Raw genomic sequence first — 21,308 nt, 5'->3', positions numbered from 1 at the left:
AATGTTTTTTTATAACAAAATCTTACTAATTAATTTTGTATTTCCTTATTTCATCTAAAACCTAGACTTTTAGGGTTCGGTTAAGATTTAGTTAGCTGGTTGAGTATATTTACACACTCCATTACGCTCACGTAGCATTCACATTCACCATATGCACCCAAATTGCCGTTTTAAAGATTGTAATAATTGACATTATGTTTGTCTTTTTATTGCCTTTTCATAATATTGTTAAGTTTTTGTTTGGATCTAGCAAATGGTGGTCTGCGATACTGTTACTGTCATTTCAAGTGGTCCATGGACCCCAGTTAGTTGGGAACCACTGCTTTAGTATATCTCTATAGAGAAGAAGGGTTTACTGATAACATGCCAACATGCCTCATGTGGGCCCAAACATTACAAGACGCCAAAACAACGTGTCAACTCGCAAATTCGCAAGTTAGAATTAAAACCAATAAATCATATTAGCAGTTTTTGATCAACCAGCTAGTCATTACACCGGAAAGTAGATTTTCATCAACAGGAGGGTTTACTTGGAAAAGGACTTATCCAAGTACAAATCACTCTCCTGAATAAAGTTATAATTTCACCTAATTCTTTCTACTCAATATTACATTAAAATTAATTTTTTATTGTTTTGTCAAAATTTGGTTGACATGTGAGAGTTTTATGAAACTAAGGGATGTAATTGAATATTTTTCTATCAATATAGTGTGTTTTAGATCAATTTAACTGTTTTTGAAGTTTAGTAGATAAAAAACAAGCAGTAATGCTCTCCTATGGCATTATCATTGTGAAACAAGGTAAGGCATCAGTTTATAAAAGCTGACTTTAAAAAATTGTCAGCTTAATTTTGACTTGTGTCCATTACTCATAAAAAGCTGGCTCCATTGAACTACCAAGCAGCCACACTATTTTAATTGGATCACTATCCTAGAGTAATTTTTTCCTGGGCTTTGTCAGGATGTTAGGTTACTGTAGGGGTAGGTAGGCCTACTTTTCTATCTTATTACAATGAGGTTAATCACTATTTTTGTGGCTTTCAAGGTTAAGTTAAGACCAATACCTGAGTTGCTGCCTTCTAAAAAGATCTAGACTTCTAACTCCAGAGCTTGTTTTGGAACCATCTGTGTAAATTGACGGTAGATTTTGTTAGTTTAAATTGTACTCATTGCAGTTTGGAACAAGAGCAGTGTGTTTGTGGTGGTTTTATTGGCTTACATTGGTGTTTGTTATTTGGTATTTTCCAGTGGTTTTGAGGTAAACTTGTGCTTTAGAGTGTATTCTTCATGTCCTGAGGGCTGGATAAGGTAAGGCTTTAGTTTTGGGTCTAGATTTAGTCATAGACAAAAAAATAATAAATATAGACTGTCAGCTGTTCTGCGATTACCATGGTTACCTTAGGTTCTGGCGCACACCACTGGGAGCGCCTTGTAGTTACGTAGCATGCACGCCGTAACTACATGGCGCTCCCAGTGGTGTGCGCCAGAACCTATGGTAACCTCAGCACGGCTGACGGTCTATATTTCATTCTTTTTGTCTATGATTTAGCTGGCTTAAAACAATTATGTGTAAAAATAAGTTTCAACTTCATGTGGAAAACTAAATTTGAGTTTCTAAACACTGAAAAACTGTTGATGATTTCAACATGTATTCATTAGAAGACTAGCACTGTTTAGATTGTAAAACTTTTGTTTTAAACGCGAGCTGTAAACACAGTTTAAGGAAGGGGAGTGTACTTTAAGTGACAATTACACATCAGTTCAAGGAGCGTTTTTACTATTTATTTATTTTTTTTTATTTTTACAATTACTTTTTCTTTAAAAGCTTGAATTTTTTTTTTTGCTAGAAGGCATTTCACAGGAGCCTCAATGTGTGTATCAGTTAGGCTGCATTTACACAGGAGTTTAAATTTAAAATAATGTTTTAAACAGTCTTCTAGTGTTCACAACATGAATTATGCTATCCACAAGAAGTCGACAACATATGAAAGAGTAGTGTAAACATTTGAGGATAACATGCGTTGACAATACGTGGTCAAAAACCTTGTTTACACCAGCATTTACGACAAAATGTTACATTGACAACAGCTAATATCAATAAAAGTGTTGCCTTTTTTATTGTTAAGTGCCGCAATTGCGGCTTTAGCTGTTGTTTTTCCATGTATAGAACTATGACAGGACTATAGTGTACCTAGTGAATATTGCTGTGGGTATGGATGTACTTTCTTGTAGGTGTTATATACAGCGTTCTATCTAACTGTTCAAGGTGACTTGGTATGTCCAAAGTAATTTGGTAACTAAAATATCAAAAGCACTGTAAGCAACAACAGAGAAGTAATTGGGTACAGAGGAAACCCATTTATTGGACTACTGTGAATTTTCAGCTCTGGTATATTGGGCCGAAATGTACTTGAGATGAGCAAGGAAGGGTCTGAGCATTTGAAGAAATTCCTATCGCAGAGGGCACAGGGTCTTCCTCTACCATGAATGTTATAGTACATGATTAGACCAAATTTCCTCAAAATCGGACCACAGGTGTGGTCCTGTGGTCTGTTGCTCAAATCCACACATAGACCAGCGAGCAAGGAATACCATTCCTGTCTACTGGTTGGTATTCCTTTCTCGCTGACATAGACAGACAGACACACACATCACTTCAAAAACCATGTTTTTTATGTTCAGGGGGACCCAAACGTCAAAGTGTTTACACCAAAGTTGACAACCAAAAGTTTACTACTAAATGTTGCTCTTCACTAATTTAGAGCAACTAATGGAAAACTTGTTGCCAAAGAATAGACGCGAAATTATCAGTACAGTTACACAGTAGTGTCAAGACTAGAAGAAGACTAGTGTGTTTGTCGGACGAAGAAGACACAATCTATACCTCCATTTCTGCTAATCCCGGCCTCTGTGATGGTTCTTGGTGTAGTTTTGTCCTTCATAAAAAGTAGGAACTCAAACACCCACCATTTCACAGATTGGGAAGCATCGGCACCACTCTTCTATTTCTTCGATTCTCTTCGGAAAACTGTAACTAAGTTCTTAATCTTACTCAGCACTTCAGATTTATCAACTTGCAGCTGGGCTGCAATTTTTCCCCCCAGGCGTAGTTTTAAGTTTTTGTCCTTGAATGCAGGGTTGGGTTCCAGAGAACCTCTCTGCTTCGGTACAGTTCAATAAGCTCGCTGGTTTTGGTCCTGGACCACTCGTACTCACTACAAGCTTCCATCACGACAAAAACACAGTAAACACAAAGAAATCACTGACGAAAACCTGGAGCTGAAAATACACACATGCACGGTCATTGCGTCGTGGGCCCATGGGGTGAGTATCTTCATCCCGACGTCACATCTTAGGTGCGTGGAGGGGGGGGGGATAGTTCTCCACTAGTTTTCCACAAGTTGCTTGCGCAAAGCGCGTAGCAACTATTCTTCCACTTTTTATTGTAAACTTTGTTTGATCTTCACCGACTCTCTGCGGGAAACCAAAATTTAGTGGAAAACTTGTCTCTCCACTAGTTGACGACAGAAAAAGTCGCTGCATTTTGTAGAAAAAGCAAGTTTCCGCAACTAGTGGAAAACCTGGTTGTTAACTTTGGTGTAAAAGCGGCTTAATATATATCCACTCCCAAACTCAAAAATGTTTTTACAAAAGCAATACTTTTACCAATGTATGGGGGGAGAAAGTATAAACAAACAAATTTCAATCAGCATAAAACCAGCATACTATAGTAACCTCAACACTTGTTTTCAGCTAAAGGAAGTTCACTGTAACAAATTTCCAGGGAAGGCCCCCTTTCTCCCTACGGGATTGCAGCGCAGGCTGTTTGCAAGCCTATGTCTTAGTTAAAATATTGTAAAATATGATCTCAGTTTTTAACAATAAAATATGTGTAATTTCAATATTTTAACCTTTTCAAGTAAATAAGGTCAGAAATATTAAACAATTTTGTTTTTAAATTTTTACTGACAACGCTCCTTTAAGAGGTACTGTAGAGATTAGATTTTATATAATTTTATTCAAAGGAGTCTTGAAAGGCACAAAAAGCTGATAAACAAAACTAATAATATTTTAATTTTTTCCCTAGCAAAAAAGCTAGGCAACCTCCAAATTTATAGTGGCGAGAAAACTGAATGATTAGAGATATTTTTGTTGGACCTTGTACAACTAAATCTACAGCTTTACTGGACCGATTTTATTATAGCCTATTTAACTAATTATTAGTTAAATATAATATAGGTAACAATTACATTTTAGCGAATTTCCCATATAGGGAATAAGCTATTACCGTAGTACTAATGGTAAGACCTGGACCCGGGACCGATCTACTTTTTCGTTTTGAGGTCCCCAAAAACACCATCCGTTTAAATTCATATATATATATATATTTATATAGGTGTCCGTGTCCGTTAGCGCGATAACTCGAGCAAAAATCATCCGATTTTGATGAAATATGGTACAAACGTGTAAACCTACATTTATTCGAACGAGTTCGCGAACCAGCATGATCGGACTATGGAACAGGGGTTTATGGGGCAAAAATTGGTTTTCCCCATTTTTGACCCTAAAAACTTAAAATTTAGCATTTTTCTTTCCAAACCATTTTGTAGAGCTTAAAAAAACAAATAATTTAGTATATTGAAGCGAATTATTATGCGCCTAATGGTTACAGAGAAAATTCCAAAAAACTGTAAATTTAAAATTCCCATATATTTGATCTTATGGAGAATAAGTAAACTGTTGTAGTTTGCTTGTTTATGATCATATTTTGATCAAATTTGGAAAATGCATTCATTTCATACTAAACTACTAACATTTTACAAAATAAACGGTATCAGCATTCTGACACATACTTTCTCCCATAAGTTTGTCAAAAACCTTTATCATATGTAAGTGGTGAGAGTAAATATACGCAAATGGGATTTGTACAATTTTGTTCACAATTTAAAGGACTACAACATGCTAAATTTTTATCAAAATCGTTAGGGCCATTTTTGGGAAAATCCGATTTTTCTGTTATTTTATGGGGGTTTTATGGGAAAATGACATAATTTACAATAACTTTTGAACCGTAATTTTTACAGATATGGGATTTGTACCATTTTGTTCAGAATATAGAGGACTATAACATACTAATTTTTTATCAAAATCGTTCGGGTCATTTTTGGGAAAATCATATTTTTCCGTTATTTTATGGGGTTTTATAGGAAAATCCCCATTAAAAATAAAAATGTCTAAAAAATTAAAAAAAAAAAACTATAAAAACTGTAAGGACTATAACATACTATGTTAAATCAAAATAGAATTTTTTTCATAAAATCCTATTTTTCGTTATTTTATGGAGTTTTTATGGGAAAATAACATACTTGACCATAACTTTTGAACCGTAATTTTTACAGACATGGAATTTGTACCATTTTATTCAGAATTTAAAGGGCTACAACATACTAAATTTTTATCAAAATCGTTCGGGCCATTTTTGAGAAAATCAGATTTTTCCAGTTTTTTATGGGTTTTTATGGGAAAATCCCCATTAAAAATCAAAATTTCAAAAAAATGAAAAAAAACGCCTGGAGATACAATGGATTAGAACCTACATACTAAATTTCATCGAAATCGGACCACAGGTGTAGTCTCTAGCTTTGTACACATCCAGACACACAGACACACACACACACACACACACGCACACACACACAGACATCACTTTGAAAACCACTTTTTTGGGTCCAGGGGGACCCAAAACGAATATATCCACTCAAAACTCAAACTCGAAAATTTTGACGAAAACAATACTTTCTCCATATACTATGGTATAGGGGGAGAAAGTAAAACACCTTTTTATACCCTCCCTGTTGTAGCAAACCTAAGTACTCGTTAAACTAATGTTATTTAAATGGGGAATAAATGTGATATTTTTAAGGAGACATTTTAGTGTAAATCCAATCAGGCAAATAGAAATTCGCTTAGTCTGCAGGTTTGCTGCGGCGGGGGTATTTAATTAATAAATTAAGATCAATGGAAAGCTACATCCATGGTATGCATATAATCTGATCATATGGAACATGTAACAGAGATGGTTGTTGCATTGTTATTTTTCATAGATCTTTCTTTGTTTACATTTCGTTGTTAACAATTCGAATACCGTTTAACTTAAAATTAGTGGCTTAAATCCCAACTTAAATACTGTACATGGAATGAGAAATAATATTTTTAAATTCCAATCATAAATACTGTGTACCGGTACAGTATCCATAATATTTTTACTGTTTCACTCATGTATTTCAAGCAAGACAGAAAAGTCAGTAAGCAAGCAAGCTTTATAATATTTTCCTTTCACGTCAACAATTCCAGTCGCGTGGGCTTCCATAGTAAACTAAATTATTACAGTCACACTAGTCACAGTGTTAAGTTAGTTTAGTGTAGTACGGAAGCTGGCTAAGCCAGGCCTCTGTTCCACCATTGACTTTATCCACGAATCCACGCTCAAAATGTCATGACTTCGTAGCTTTCGTTCAACACACTTTGAGGTTATATTGATAAGGGATATCATCAAAAGATCCAGTGATTATTTTATCAAATAGAATTTTTACTATGGTGAGCCTATTTTTCTAAATAACCTGTGAAGGGGAAACAAGGGTTTACACTGCGCTGATTTGTAGTTAAAACGTTTTGATACGTAATGTTCAAATTATATTTGATATAATTTAATAATAGGACGGGCATATTGTTTGTGTTTTTACTGTATTTTTGATAGAAGCTCTAACTTATAAACAAAACAGGCTGCTCATTGGGTTTTTTGGCGAGATATTCAGTTATTGGTTGAAGAGAAGCACTTTTCTAGAAACTCGTTTGTTATTATTGGTACCTGAAAACTTGAACTTAAATTAATTGCTGTAGTGTCTTAAATAAATTGGCAAATATGCCTACAGTACAAGTGCAGAACTTGCATAAACTCCTAACTATCAAAAGGCTATTAATAAAATGAAGAGATGCATTAGTTAGTTTAAACTCTATAGTATATTTTGGCGTTTCTACTTTCCAATTTTCCTCTATTTGTCTTGTTGAGAGCTGTTAACTAGTTTTAATAAAAGCCATTCCATCATTGGACGATATATTAATTAACTAATATGGCGCTGCGCGAGAAACGCCGTCTTTGCAAGTTTGTTACAGAATGGACTAAGCGCAGTGAATTTTCGCCGTGGTTAGTGTCAGTGACAGAAGACAAACACAAAGCACACTGTTTATTGTGCAGGAAAATATTTCCCGTTAGTCATGGAGGTTTGCATGATGTGAAGACGCATGCTAAAAGTAAAAGACATATTAGTCTACTACAACAGCAAGAAAATAGAGCATCGACAACGGGAACGGGAGGGCAGCTCTGGCCTACGCTAGAATCCCAATCTCATTACCTCAACCCTTCTATTTCAAAACATAGTTTTATTTCGGTAAGTGGCATAGTTTTAAGCTTCTTTTAACGTTAAAGCTGGTTTAGAGTGTTGATTTTAGTATCAAATTATGTTTCTAGCGATTATTCATTTTCGTTGGTGATTCGATTAATATAATATAATATCACGATCTACATTTTATAAAATTAGCTTACATGGCAGAGGTACCGTTTGTTATTCGATTTTGCATTACGAATTGAGGGCATTAACTTTTCGTCACAAGGTAGGCCAATCTATTTCTCAGTATTGATTATCTATGATCACAAGTTAGACTTTTTAGTTTGACAGTTAAGTTTTTAAATCATTTTATCTGATAAATTTAATTTACTTCTAGTTAACTCTAATGTCTCAATTAGGGTAAGTTGAAAAGTAAGTAGGCCTGAGTGAGAAAACCCTACATTGAGTTTTGTTTAGTCCTTTAAGTCAGTCAACTCAACTTAATTATAAATAGGCTAACTTAACTTAATTGATATTAAATCAACAGTTTAACTTAAGGTAACTGATTGAAAATTAATCTAAACAAATCAGCCTTAACTTAAGTTAGTTAGGGAAGAACACATAAGGCCTAACTTAATTCTAATCTATTTTTAGGGTCCTAAGTTAGGCTACCTACTAACTGGAATACTAATTAGGCCTAGGCTATAACTTAACTTAGGTTATTTTTATAATCGGTCAGATGAAACAGGATCTTAACTTAACCTACTTAACTTAAGATCACATTTTGGTTAAATAAATGACTTATTGACATTGAATTTCACCCTCTTTATAACTTATATAAAAATTAACATTTAATTTATTTCAACGGCAAAATTGCCAATTTATACATGGACAATTCAAAATAGACATGATTAACTGTGCAACAAATTCACAAGCAAAAGCAAAGAACAATATGTTTAACAATACAACAAAAGAAACAATCAGTCAACGAGAAATCAGGGGTGCCCACAAGGGGGGGCCGTGACGCAGACTGCGTCATTGAAATTCCTGGGGGGGGGCTCAAAAAATTCAAATGGGGGGGGGCTAAAGTTAATTGCAACAGTGTTCAACGTGACGACAATCCAAAATTCATTACGAAATCGCCAGATAGAAAGTGGATAAGACAATAGTTATATTATTGAATTAAATTAGTTAAAATAGGATTTTAGGATAGTTTAGGATTCGTGTAGAAAGTTATTATTTAAGATTAGCAAGACGTGAGATCTAAGAGAGGGAGCGCACGGGATGGCTCAACTGCTGTGATAGATAAAAGATAACGCGTGGTACAGACAGCTACACAGCAGAATGCTTTGTTGACATAAAGCTCGTTAAAATGCAATCAAGTAGCAAGTACCATAGGCTACAATACTTTACACTATTGTGTATACTCGATTACCTGAGTTAATAGGGAGAGGGGGGGGGGATGAAAAATACGGTTAATCCAATATAGTATAAAAACAGATGACAAACTCATTAAAACGCTGTAAACAGCCATTAAGTCACGATTAAATTTTTATAAACGAAATTCAATATTGCACAATCATTATTATTGTAAATTTCAAATATTTTATCTTGATTCAGTTGTACAAACGGCTACGTTTAAAATTGTAGCTAACTCAAACTCAACTAATCACTAGCCAAACATTACATTGCTATAAATAACGTAAATATTAAAGGAACCTTTAGAAAGTGTTATAAGGTACTGCTCATGATAGACAGATAGGCTACCGATAGGTGCTGTATCACAGCATAGGAATTGATAGATAAGTAATAAAAAAGTGTAAAATTATATTTAGAGATAATTAAAACACTCTTAAAAAAGAATGTAACGAGAACAATCTTGTTATTCTCTTTCTTTGTTCTTCTGTTCAAGGTTTCTCTTCAATTCATACACAAATTCAACAAGTCGCCATATTTAGGCCTACTCATTGGCCAATCACAGCCTTACTAAAGTTACCATGGTTATCACTCAATCACAGTGTTCTAAGCATTATACCGTCATCATTCCCCAGCTGTTGTATCTGACTAAAATCTGTTGTAACATAGCGCACAGCAGACAGAAGTGTATAACGGAGCAGACGATTGTTGGCGCAAGCGTTGTTTCCATTTCATTTTCATCAAAGGAGCTGTGATGTTTCTAAAGGGAGGGAGAGGGGATCGTTATTTCGAGAAAGACGCTGACAATTCGTTATGGATAATCTGCCAATACAAAATTCCTTAAATTGAGGTGACTTATAAAACTCTAATTTTATTTATATAGAAAGATAAGTATTCCAGTCCTGTACAACACTGATTCACGGTCTTTTCCCTGTAATCAAAATTCAAGTACAACTTGATACACACAGAATCTCCGGTTCCCGACCTGGATGATGGCTAGTTATTTAATGTAATTTACAGTTACATATTAGTACTCGTTATAAATCAAACCCGTTATATAAGCCAAAGCCACACGGTTATTAATCTCACTTGGTTTTGGATTTGCTTACAAACGTGATCGGAAATGGTTAGGGCCTACACAGTATTCTTAAAGAACATTTATGTAAACATATCAGTGACAGCTAGGAAAAGGAATCTTTATCAAAACAGCTGTTCGTAATTTCATATATGACGTGTTCTCTTAACAGATTATTAGAATTTCATAAATTAATGACGTATGTAGTAAACATGGAGAAAATAAACTAGAAAAATCACACAAAATTGTATTTTTGATCGTCCGTTATTTTATTTCCAAAATAGTGAGGCCATATTTTAATGGCTATAAGGACTCTCTCGCCAATCCTGTGGATACAATTAAACCATTAGAATCATAATCGGTACTCTAGTTTTCTTTAGAGTAGGCATTGAGTAGGCTGCATAAAATGCCTTCTGGGCCGTCACAGACGGACATAAATGGAGATAAGACATGTTTCAACTTCTTCAATGTATAAAACATAAATAACCCAAAATATGTATAATTCTGAGCAATGTACAGAAAAAACTATAACTTTATTGATATAGATTAACTGGGTTTGAATTTTAAATATCTAAAAAAAATTATAAAACTTCTTTTATAGTTTTACAAATAGTGCTGGGCGGGGGAATAATGTTTCTCATTTGTTGTGTACATCATTTATGGGGGGGGGGGGGCTGTTGCTCAATTGGGGGGGGGGTGCGTCATGAGTCTAGGGGGGGATGGGCACCCCTGGAGAAATATCAATACATACAATAACTATGCCAAAAATTGAAACAAGAACAAAAACAGAACAATAAATTAATTTACAATTCCATAATAAACACTAACAAGATCTAGGCCTAAGCAAACAGGAACAGTGAGTTTTTCTATTCTAGGCAGCAACAATATACAGTAACTTAATGCAAATAGGCTAATAGGACTAGTATGAAACATGGGTAAGAAATAGGCCTAGCACAAGTTTTGACTAGAAAATAATTAAGTTACAAGGAAACAGATAACTTATTGCACGATCAAACAATACCTTATAATTTATAATATGCTCAATTTAACAAGAAAAACCATCACATGCTGAAAAGAAAGAGAGAAATGAGAGAAAGACATATTCAGAACATCGACCCGGGGCGATGAGACCCATTGCACATCACTAAGAGCCACCGATCACTGAACACCATCACTAACTTGCGCCTTGAGCAAATTTCTTTTAAAGATGAGCTGCAGCAGAAGATGTCGAGGTTTCCAGGTATTAAGTTCCCGTGCCTTTGAAGTCTCACAAGTGGACTGTTACTTCCGTAATCTGAGGAAGCTGCTACCCTGGTGAAGAGTTCAGTGGAGCGAGTTCCAGTGGGAACCCTGAAGTTGACCTTTTGGAGTAGTTCGAGGCAATTGAGCTAAAAGGTGACCAGACGCTGGAGGAATAGTAAGTCGTGGTTGAAGCGTCGGGATTCCAGTTCCAGTGAAGGCAGCTTCAGGAAGGATTGCAGATCATTAATAGGAGCCTCAAGGAACCTGTATCCCAGGCGAGTACCCACGAGGCGCACAAATCTTCTTTGCACAATCTCCAGCTCGTCCTTCAGACATATTGTTGGTGAGGGGACCAGATAATACCACAATATTCCAGGTGGGGTCTCACAAGGGAATGAAATAGCAGCTTTAACGAGTAGATGCTATTGAAGGTTGATGAGATTCGGTGAATTAGGCCGAGGTTGCGTAAGGCTTTGTTGCAGAGAGAGTGGACATGGCGATCCCAGCATGTCTAACTTAAGTTAAACAAATAAATTGGCATAAGTTATTTTGTAAGTTAACTTAAGTACCTACTTAGCCTAGGCCTAAAAAAAGTAAGCCTACAAAATTTAAAATTAAGTTAAAATTTATTCCTTAATTATGAGTTTAGTTAGCCTAACTTAACATAGGCCCTCAGCCTCATTTTACTATGATCTGTCTAAAGCCGCCCTACTTTTAAAGTAAGTTATTTAAAGAATCTTGTGTGTAGGCCTACTTAGGCCTACTATTGCTCGAATTCGAGCACATGCGAAGTATTACAGGTATTATTTTAAAGCAAATAACATTCATGAACAGTTTGTACAATTTTAAGGGCAACCATTAACTTAAATGTGTCTGAGACGAAGTAGAAAGAAATGGCGGTCAGGGAGGGAAATTGAAGATGGAGCTGGGATTCCAAATTTTTTTTGTGTAAAAATTAATTTTTGAATTCTGATTGTAGGTACCGGTAGGTACTCTACTATTTTTTGTAAAATTCCCATTGTAAAAATTTTTCTCGCTGAAAAAGGTTAAGTTAATATAGATAGGTAGCCTAGATAACTTATAAATATTTAACGAAAACTAATATAACTTAACTGACTTAAGTTACTATAGTTCTCGTGATTGGTTTAAAGCAATGTCTTTATTATAACATAGTTCTTGGGGTTACAACCCATCCACAAAACTCCATAGGCCTATCAGGTACATGTTCTCAGACTAAATGGCTAAATGTTCTCAGGTAAAAATTTGATATTGGATTCCACCCTATTAATGAACATAAGTTAAAAGTAAGTTAGCCTACGGATTCAATAGATAGCCAAACTTAAGCGTAGCCAAAAACCATAGGGTGATTAGGTACTGGGAAACGCATGTTTTTGACTTGAGAAGTATACCAGGAAAATCGTTCGGTTACGGCAGGAAGTTGTTTTGCTGTGGTGGGGGAAGTGTGCAGTTTTAGTTGTAGCCGAGATGTGGAACCTTGAGCATCGTACATTTTACATGCAACGGTATTACGCAAATGGTGAATCAGTCACTCAGTCTCGGCGAGACTTTCGTGCACATTTGGTCCACTTGCATGGTGCTATCCCTGATCGTAACACGATATTGCGTTGGATACATAATGTTAACACAATTGGATCTTTGTTTAAGAAGAAACCTCCTGAACCGGCAAGGACAGTTAGTACCACTGAGAGAATTTAAAGAGTGCGCCTTGCAACAGTTAAGAGTCCGCCTAACCGCTCAATTCGGTAGCGGGCATCTGCTCTTGGACTTCGCCCATCCACTGTGAGAAATATTTTAGTCAAAGATCTTAAATTTCATCTGTTCAAGCTGGTAGTATCGGTATGTCATCAATTGAGTCAAGCAGATAAGAGACACGTGTAGGCCTACAGTTTGTAACACAATCACAATGAGTGAAATTTTGGAAAAAAAGACGAAGAAGTTGTCCTTATGAGTGATGAAGCGCATTTCCACGTGGACGGAGGAGTCAACAAACAGAATTTACGATTTTGGTGCGCAGAAAATCCTCAAAACGTAGCTGAGAAACCTCTTCATAGTGATGACTGTGTGGAGTGCGGTTAGTGAAAAAGGGATCGTTGGTCCTTATTTTTTAAAGACAACGACGGCAGAGCAGAGGCAGTAAATGCACAAATGTGAAAATGTTGGAAGAACTGCGCCATCAACGTGTAGAGATACGTAATGTATGGTTCCAACAAGATGGGCAACAGCCCATACATTAGTATGGAATTCTTTCAGCGAAAATTCCCTACAAGGGTGATCTCACGTTTTGGTGATTTCACTTGGCCTTCTCGCTCACTGGATCTTACAATTCCAGAATTCTTTCTGTTGGAGATTTTTTAAATCTAGAGTTTTAGAGATGAAATTTTTAAACGCTAAGTTTTAAGTAATTTTATTCTTAAATTGCACATTGTGTACACTTTTTTTCCACTCATGAATATATTTTTTGCTCTGAATCACCTGAGTACTCGTTATTTGAAAAATATGCGTTTTTCGGTAATCACCCTCTATGTATAATGATTGTAAGAATAATGCTGATGGAGTCAGATCAAAATGTTTCCCAATATTAAAGTAAGTTATTTATAATAACATATAAAACTTTTATTAAGTGTAGGCCTACCTAAAAAACTTACCGTAACTTATATTCTAAAAGGTTTTGGAAGGGTAAACTTACCAAACTTATTTAACTTAGGTATATTGATTGAAAAAGAGTTAAAATAATCACAATCAAATTTTCTCTGGAAAAACACAAAATACCCCTGCCGCAGCAAACCTGCAGACTAAGCGAATTTCAACTTGTCCGATTACATTTTTACTAAAATATTTCCATAAATAAGACATGTTTATTCCCAATTTAAATAACATTAGGCCTAGATTTAACCAGTGCTTAGGTTTCCTGCTACGGGGTAAAAAGTGTTTTTTGACCATATGTCAGTAAAGAATGAAATAAATAAATTTGCCAAATTTTATCAACATATCCATTAACAAGTAAACTACAATAGTTTTCATTTTCTCCATAAGAATAACATGGGAATTTTAAATTACACTTTTTTGAATTTTCTCCGTGACCGTTAGGCATAAAACAGCGCTTCAATATAGGCCTACTAAATTATTTCTTTTTTTAAGCTCTACAAAATGGTTGAGAAAGAAATTGCAAAAATTTTAATTTTTTTAATTTTAAATTTTTTAACCTATTTTTACCCCATAAAACCCCCCATAAACCCCTGTTCCCATGGTCTGATTATGCTGGTACGCGAACTCGTTCGAATAAATGTAGGTTTACACGTTTGAACCAAATTTCATCAAAATCGGATCATTTTTGCTCGAGTTATCGCGCTAACGGACACATATATAAATATATATATATATATGAATTTGAACGGTTGGTGTTTTTGGCTATTCCCTATATGGGAAATTCGCTAAAAGACACAATAATTATAGGTACCTATTTTGTAGGCCTTGTAGCCAGCTTGTTAACAATAACACCCCTGCCGAAGCAAATGTGCAGACTAAGATTTACAGTACCTAGTGCTGGAATTTCACTAAATTATTCCCTTAAAATTGTCGGATTTATTTCCTATTTAAATATCATTACCTAATTTAAATGAGTAGCCTACTTAGGTTTGCTGCTACAGAGAAGATAATATTTTAAGGTGTGTATTGATAGCTAAGTTGATAGCTTAGTTTGTTATTTAGTAAGTTTAATCAATCTTTCCAAATTTCGGTTCATTAAAATAATTATGTCCATAGACAAGCGAGCTACAAAAGTTTATTTATTCCCACTAGAATAACATGGCAATTTTAAATTTACACTTTTTTGGAATTTTGTCTTTAACAGTTAGCTAGATACAACAATGCTTCATTAAACTAAATTATTTGTTTTTTTTAGCTCTACAAAATGGTTTGAAAAGAAATTGCAAAATGTTATGTCTTTAGGGTGAAAAATGGGAAAACCCAATATTACCCTATAAAACCCCCCATAAACTTTCGATCCTATAGTTCGAACATGCTGGTTCGCTAACTCGTTCAAATAAATATAGGTTTACACGTTTATATACCAAATTGAATCAAAATTGGATCATTTTTGCTCGTGATATCGTGCTAACGGACACATATAGAAATATATATATATATAAAACTTAATATAGGCTATATATATGTATATGAATTAGAACGGATGGCATTTTTGCCCTCTGGGGACCTCAAAACGAAAAAAAGAGATCTGTCCCGGGTGCAGGTCTTACCTTGAGACCTACGATAACAGCTTATTCCCTATATGGGAAATTTGCTAAAACGGCGCAACAACAGCTGATCTAATTGCACTGGCTGGTTGGCTACCATTCGACAACAAACCGTGCAGTGTGAAAGCTTGTATTTAAGTACAGTGTGCACCATTAACACAGGCCATGGTTCAATAACTGTCTGGTTTAGTGGCAGTGGACGGCTGCAAGAGGATGGTATGGATTTCTGCCGTCGTCGTAACCATGTTGTGTGAAAGCTTTCTTGCTCTTCTTAACTCTACTGTACACTAAACAATTGACCCTTAAATTGTTTAACCATATGTGGCAAAATTGTGCAAGGGACCACAGCTTTGACTATAGATCAAACGTTACGGTATTAACCATAAGACAAGGCAACATCGTTTGAATGGTTTGAAACTTGACCCAGCTGTTCTTGATCATTGAGCTTGAACTGTTTAGCCCAACTAAACATACCCTTCATAAATTAGCATATCCTTCATATGGGTAAACTTAAAAAAAAGTAAAATAAACCCTTCACTTGTAAAGTATAATGAAATATGAATAAAAATACCAAAGAGCATGATGATAAAGTAGGACGTATGTAGGCCCTACATTTTCTCCGGAAAACAATGCCTACTTCTCAGGCCTTTAAAAAATGTAACATGGGAAGAGAATATTTTGCACAGTCGATGAAAAATATAATATAGTAGAGTCCCGCAAACTCGGCGTAATGTGGACTGGAAGGGTGCCGAGTTTGTGAAATGCCAGGTTATCAGGAACTAGGGTTAAAAATAAGAACAATAACATTTTTAAGCTTTTTAACCGCCTTTTTTATTTATATTTATATTACAAGTCATCAGATATAGTACAACAAACCCTTGGTATGAGTTATGAGTTGTGAATGATTTGACTTGAGTCCATTTAGTTTAATGACTTGAGTCATTTAACTCAGACTCAAAAAAATCACAAATTTTCTGAGCCAGATGATGGCCGAGTTATCCAGACTGCTGGGTTATCGAGTGCCGAGTTTGCGGGATTCTACTGTATTTTCAATGGAGTTCTCAGTTATTACTTTGAACTAGCATTTCCAAAAAAAATTATACATAACTCAAAAGAATAAAAGTCAAACTTAATGTCAAATGTAATAAAAACTAATAGACAAGAATTAAAATACCCCCGCCGCAGCAAACCTGCAGACTAAGCGAATTTCCATTTGACTGATTGGATTTACACTGAAATGTCTACTTAAAAATATAACATTTTTCCATGTTTTGGGCTAAAAGAGAAAGTGTGTCAGATTCTGATAACCGTTACATCAGGGAGTCTATGCTTGGTAAATCTATTAATCAATTATTTTTTATTGTAATATTCCTTAGTTGTTTGAATAGCAAATAAATTATAAATATTAGTCCACTAAAAAGTGATTTATTGTTATGCCAATTGATGTTTTATAAGCTATAAATTCTTATTATATTTTTCAGACTCCAAATGAAAATTCAGAAGAAACACTATTAGGAGAAGATTCCAGTGAAATCCCGACAGAAGTTACCAAACTATCTGAGGAGAGTGAATCTGAAGAACCGTATAACAGTTCGGCTGGCTCAATGCATCCGATCGCCATGGCCTCCCCTGGCAAGATGGATACTCCTCAGCAGTATTGCTTGCGATGGAAGTATCATCATTCTAATCTTCAAGTAATGTTTTCTCAACTTCTGGAAAGGGAAAGTTTTTGTGATGTTACTTTGGCTTGTGAAGGAAAGACCCTTAGAGCACATAAGGTTAGTACCGTATCTTTTTGTTTTATTTGCTGATGACTTTTCTAGAAATAAGTTAAGTCTGAAATATGAAAATACCTTTGTCGCAGAAAACCTGCAGACTAAGAAAATTTCAATTTGTCTGATTGGATATTTTAAACATTTGAACCATAAACAACACATATTTATAATCCTTTTAAATAACATTAGATTTAACCAGTACATGATGCAGGATGTCTCCGTCCGTAGTCCTTTCCGTAAGGAATTGGACCTTCTTGAATAAAGGTTAGGATTCCTATTAATTAAAAAAAAAATTCCAGTTTGGCTTTTACTGTGTTTTAGTAATTTATGACTGAATGAATAAAGTGCTTTATTTCTAAATAAACATTCCTCTCTTAACATAAGCATACACTTAATTAGGCATAAACAGTGGTCTACGACCGTCTGGTTGGCACACCTGAATGTTGAAACGCATTTCTGAAAATAAATTAAAACAAAATACACTTAATCCGCAACATACACAAATAAAATACCCAACTACATCCATTTTATACAAAACTAAAAAAACCTATTTCATAATGGTTTACATAACTTTTATTTTATTTAGGTATAAAATTTTCAAAATTAGTTTTAATAGGTTTATGCATAAATAAAATCCATATAAATTACTATGAATATTCAATATAGAAGACAGACTGACAAGTTTTTTGACATAATAATTGTTTAGCTAGAATTTTGTTTTCAAAATTTAGAATTGTAAAAGAGAAGTAAACAGTTTTGAATTTTGAAAAAAAACTTTTTCACTTTGATTTATTCATAATTAAATTCTTTAATTAACTCCCACCTCCTTCTCCATGCCTCTCTCATAAAGTTTGCTATTCTACGCCAATCTTCCTTAGGAAATACCTAAGGAAGATACTTACTTACTGACAGGAAGGTATCATTTTCCTGGATGCAGTGTTAAATCCTATTCTAAAACCCTTCCATCACTCGTTCCAGCATCATTTTATTTGGTGACTGTGTCGTAAAGATACATCAATCTTTGGGGTTTGTTTATGTAGATGGAAGCTTTGAGAGCCCTCTGAGGTTAACAATTTTGCAATTAGTGATTTTGAATGCCACAAGATATCACAAGAAAGTAAAATAAGTCTTCCTTTAAACATACAACACTCAATTGCTATTGCCCCATTAGTTAGTCATATTTTTTAGTGCAGTATTAGTTTTTAGTAGTATTTGTTGTTTAGGAGTTGATGGGGCTAGAATTTAAACTGTGTTACCTTTTCCAGATGATGTTATCTGCATGCAGCACCTATTTTGATGCAATATTCTCTCAACATGAAGAAAACAATCCTATCGTTATCTTGAAAGATGTTCGTTTTGCTGATATCAAGGCATTAGTTGAATTTATGTATAAAGGAGAAATTAATGTAGAAAATGTAAGTATTAACCATTAACCTAAATAATTACATTATTAGGTCTTGTTATAATCAATTTGTTTAATCCCTACCTTATCAACCAATCCAATGACAATTTCTAAAATCCGCAGAAGATGTTCAGGACTTGGCCGCGACCGCGGAAAACTATGATGACGTTTCCGTGACCGCGGAAGACAACAATAATGTTTACAAACCAAATCAGATGTCCAGGATTTGTCCACTATTACGGAAGACTGTGATGATGTTTACGTCACCGTATGATGTGACCACACAACCACTGGAGATCTTCAGGATTTTGACGTCGAGTATCATTGCTTTTATGGACAATGGACATAATATTCAGAATTTTGTTAGTATCGAGAGAGTCAATGTTTTTACAAGTGATGATGATAATGAAAATGAATACTATAAATAAGGGATTTTTTACACTAGCTCACTGAACAATTAGAAATCTACAACTGTGATTTATATTGATATATAAGCTGCAAGTCTTAAATTGGTCATAGTTTAAGTGGAACTAAACATTCACACGGGAACCTGTAAAAGTTTTGAAAAACCAGGAAAAACCTGGAATTTCACTTAGAAACATAGTATACACCCTGTATACAACTCTGAAGTTAGTAGTTGTAGATATTCATGACTTTTTTGCAGTCACACCTGTCCTCACTGCTGAAGACTGCTGAAGAGCTGAGGATAAAGGGCCTAGCGGAGGTGTCTTGGCGGTCTGAGGGTGAAGGCAGCTGGCGAAGTGTCGAAGGGGGCAAGGTACAGTCAACAAATCCAGTATGACCGATAACTTAAAAAGTAGTAACCACTGTGCTAGTTTAATTGAAATGTTAAAAAAAGAAAAGATATTTTTTGTTTAAACAAACTAATGACAAAAACATTTGTTAAATTGTAAACTAAAACCAATATTTCAAAAAGTAGGCCTACAATTTGACACTTCAACAATATGTTGAAAAAACACATTTTATGGTAAGTTGCTGACTTTTTTTAGTTATAAATGACTTTTCGACATTCTTCTAGTAATATAATAACTAGAACGTAGTTATTATATTAGTTATTAACTTAGTTCAAGAATCACATATCATAGGATCTAAATATCCAATGTGAGGTTTGTTTGGTGAACTTTCTGAGCCAGTGGTAATGCTTCTGAACAAATCTGGCAAAAACAATACTGGTACAGTTACAGTAGTGACGGTTGTTAACCGGTTGTTTGTTAGCCGGTGGAGCGGAGAGGTGTTGAGAGGTGGGGGGCTGAGAGAGTTCCCCAGTTTGTAGATGCAGGAGAAGACGTGGACTCAGAACCTGAGCCACCTCCACCCAAGAAGATGAAGCCACCTCCACCACTGCTGCCTCACCACACACTACCCTTACCTGTAGCGGAACACTTTAGTCCTAAGGTCACCAGTGTCCAGGGCAGTGTTGGTTCTAAGGAGGAGTTCACTGTGAGTATAGACTAGAAATAGGAAAAGTGTAAGCTTATAAAGCCAATATTTTACATACTATCCTGTTTCAGAGGAGATTGTGTTTGGCAAAGAGTCAATCTTGCCTGTTGGCTAAGATCAAAGTGTAAGATCTTAAATCAAAATTGTTTCCTAACTTAAACTTATTATTTTAGTCCCTATGCTAAATCAAATCTCTAAAAACTGAAACCTCCTAAAACACTGAAATTGGAAGTAGTAGTTTAGACAACGATTGCATAAAGACAGTGTTAAGGAGACGAGTAGAAAAGGCTCGTACCTTAAGAACTTCTACGAGTGTCGTTAACACTATTTACATGAGTTGCGCACACCACTTTACCTACCACAGTGTTTTTTTAATTACTAAAAATCACTACTCATACCTTCTAAGAGAGGTTATGTTTTCGTTTATAACCTCTCATTGCCCACATCAACAACATCAAACACACACAACAACAAAACAACACACAGTGATGCAACGAAATATTGTACCAAACACTAATTATTGCACTACTCAACAATTAAATTGGCCTGAACAGCTGATTAGTTAGAATCATTACAATTTTACTTCTTTTCTCTCAATCCTTGAACCTCATTGGTCCGTTACCCGTGTTGTTATGAGTAAAACTATGCTGTTATGAAAGTAAACAATTATAGTGTCCGGCAACTGGGCATAGCGGGAATTATAGGGGAATATCATGACACCGGGAACTATGCGGGAATTATACGGAAATTCTGTGATTATGGCAGTAATGTGCAGGAACTTTTCTGGGATCAACGGATGAAACTGTGAAATTATGTAGCTACATAATTTCACGGTTTCATCCGTTGACAAAAGATGTTGTGTCTGTTCTTAATTAATCAATTTTGTATGTTTAGTGTATGAATGTAATGTAATAATTGTTCATTAATCCTACACTCTATGAAGTATTTTAAGGCTTGTTGCCGGTGGTGTGATAACCGACGGAAGGTCTAATATCGCTTGAACTGCAGCGTTTGCCAAACTGTGCTTGTCCAATATGAACTGTATGTCAAATATGAGAAGGGCGAATATCTTGTGTTACCGTACTTTACTTGCACTGCACGGCATTTTAGTTTAAAATTTTGGTTTAAATTTTAGTTTGGTGTTATAGAACAGAAGAAGGTCGAGAATCGCTTGACAAGATAGCGAAAGAGAGTGAGAGAATAGGTTTTGTTTTCTGACCAGGACGTCATTAGGGCCTAACTGTTATAAAATTAATTGTACAAAACACAAAAATGTTGG

The 21,308-nt window shown here is 35.1% G+C and overlaps 1 protein-coding gene across 2 annotated transcripts in view; it reads left to right on the top strand.

Annotated features, from left to right (window-relative positions):
- The first annotated feature begins 6,987 nt into the window (after nt 1-6,987).
- LOC128987196 (uncharacterized) overlaps nt 6,988-21,308 on the top strand; it is a 32,780-nt gene continuing 18,459 nt past the window's right edge. The window contains exons 1-5 of one of the 2 annotated variants that reach the window (XM_054407943.1): nt 6,988-7,447; nt 16,873-17,169; nt 18,432-18,581; nt 19,233-19,346; nt 19,805-20,029. In XM_054407943.1, the coding sequence (XP_054263918.1) occupies nt 7,130-7,447; nt 16,873-17,169; nt 18,432-18,581; nt 19,233-19,346; nt 19,805-20,029 (1,104 nt within the window). In that variant the 5' untranslated portion in view covers nt 6,988-7,129. The remainder of the gene's footprint in view (nt 7,448-16,872; nt 17,170-18,431; nt 18,582-19,232; nt 19,347-19,804; nt 20,030-21,308) is intronic. The other variant, XM_054407950.1, reaches the window with a different exon arrangement.

This window comes from Macrosteles quadrilineatus, unplaced genomic scaffold (genome assembly GCF_028750875.1).
Source record: "Macrosteles quadrilineatus isolate MER2022 unplaced genomic scaffold, UCM_ALF_1.0 Scaffold_1__1_contigs__length_201487025, whole genome shotgun sequence".
NCBI lineage: Eukaryota > Metazoa > Arthropoda > Insecta > Hemiptera > Cicadellidae > Macrosteles > Macrosteles quadrilineatus.
The sequence above is the reverse complement of the archived record's forward strand: the minus strand, read 5'-3'. Positions and strand labels throughout refer to the sequence as shown.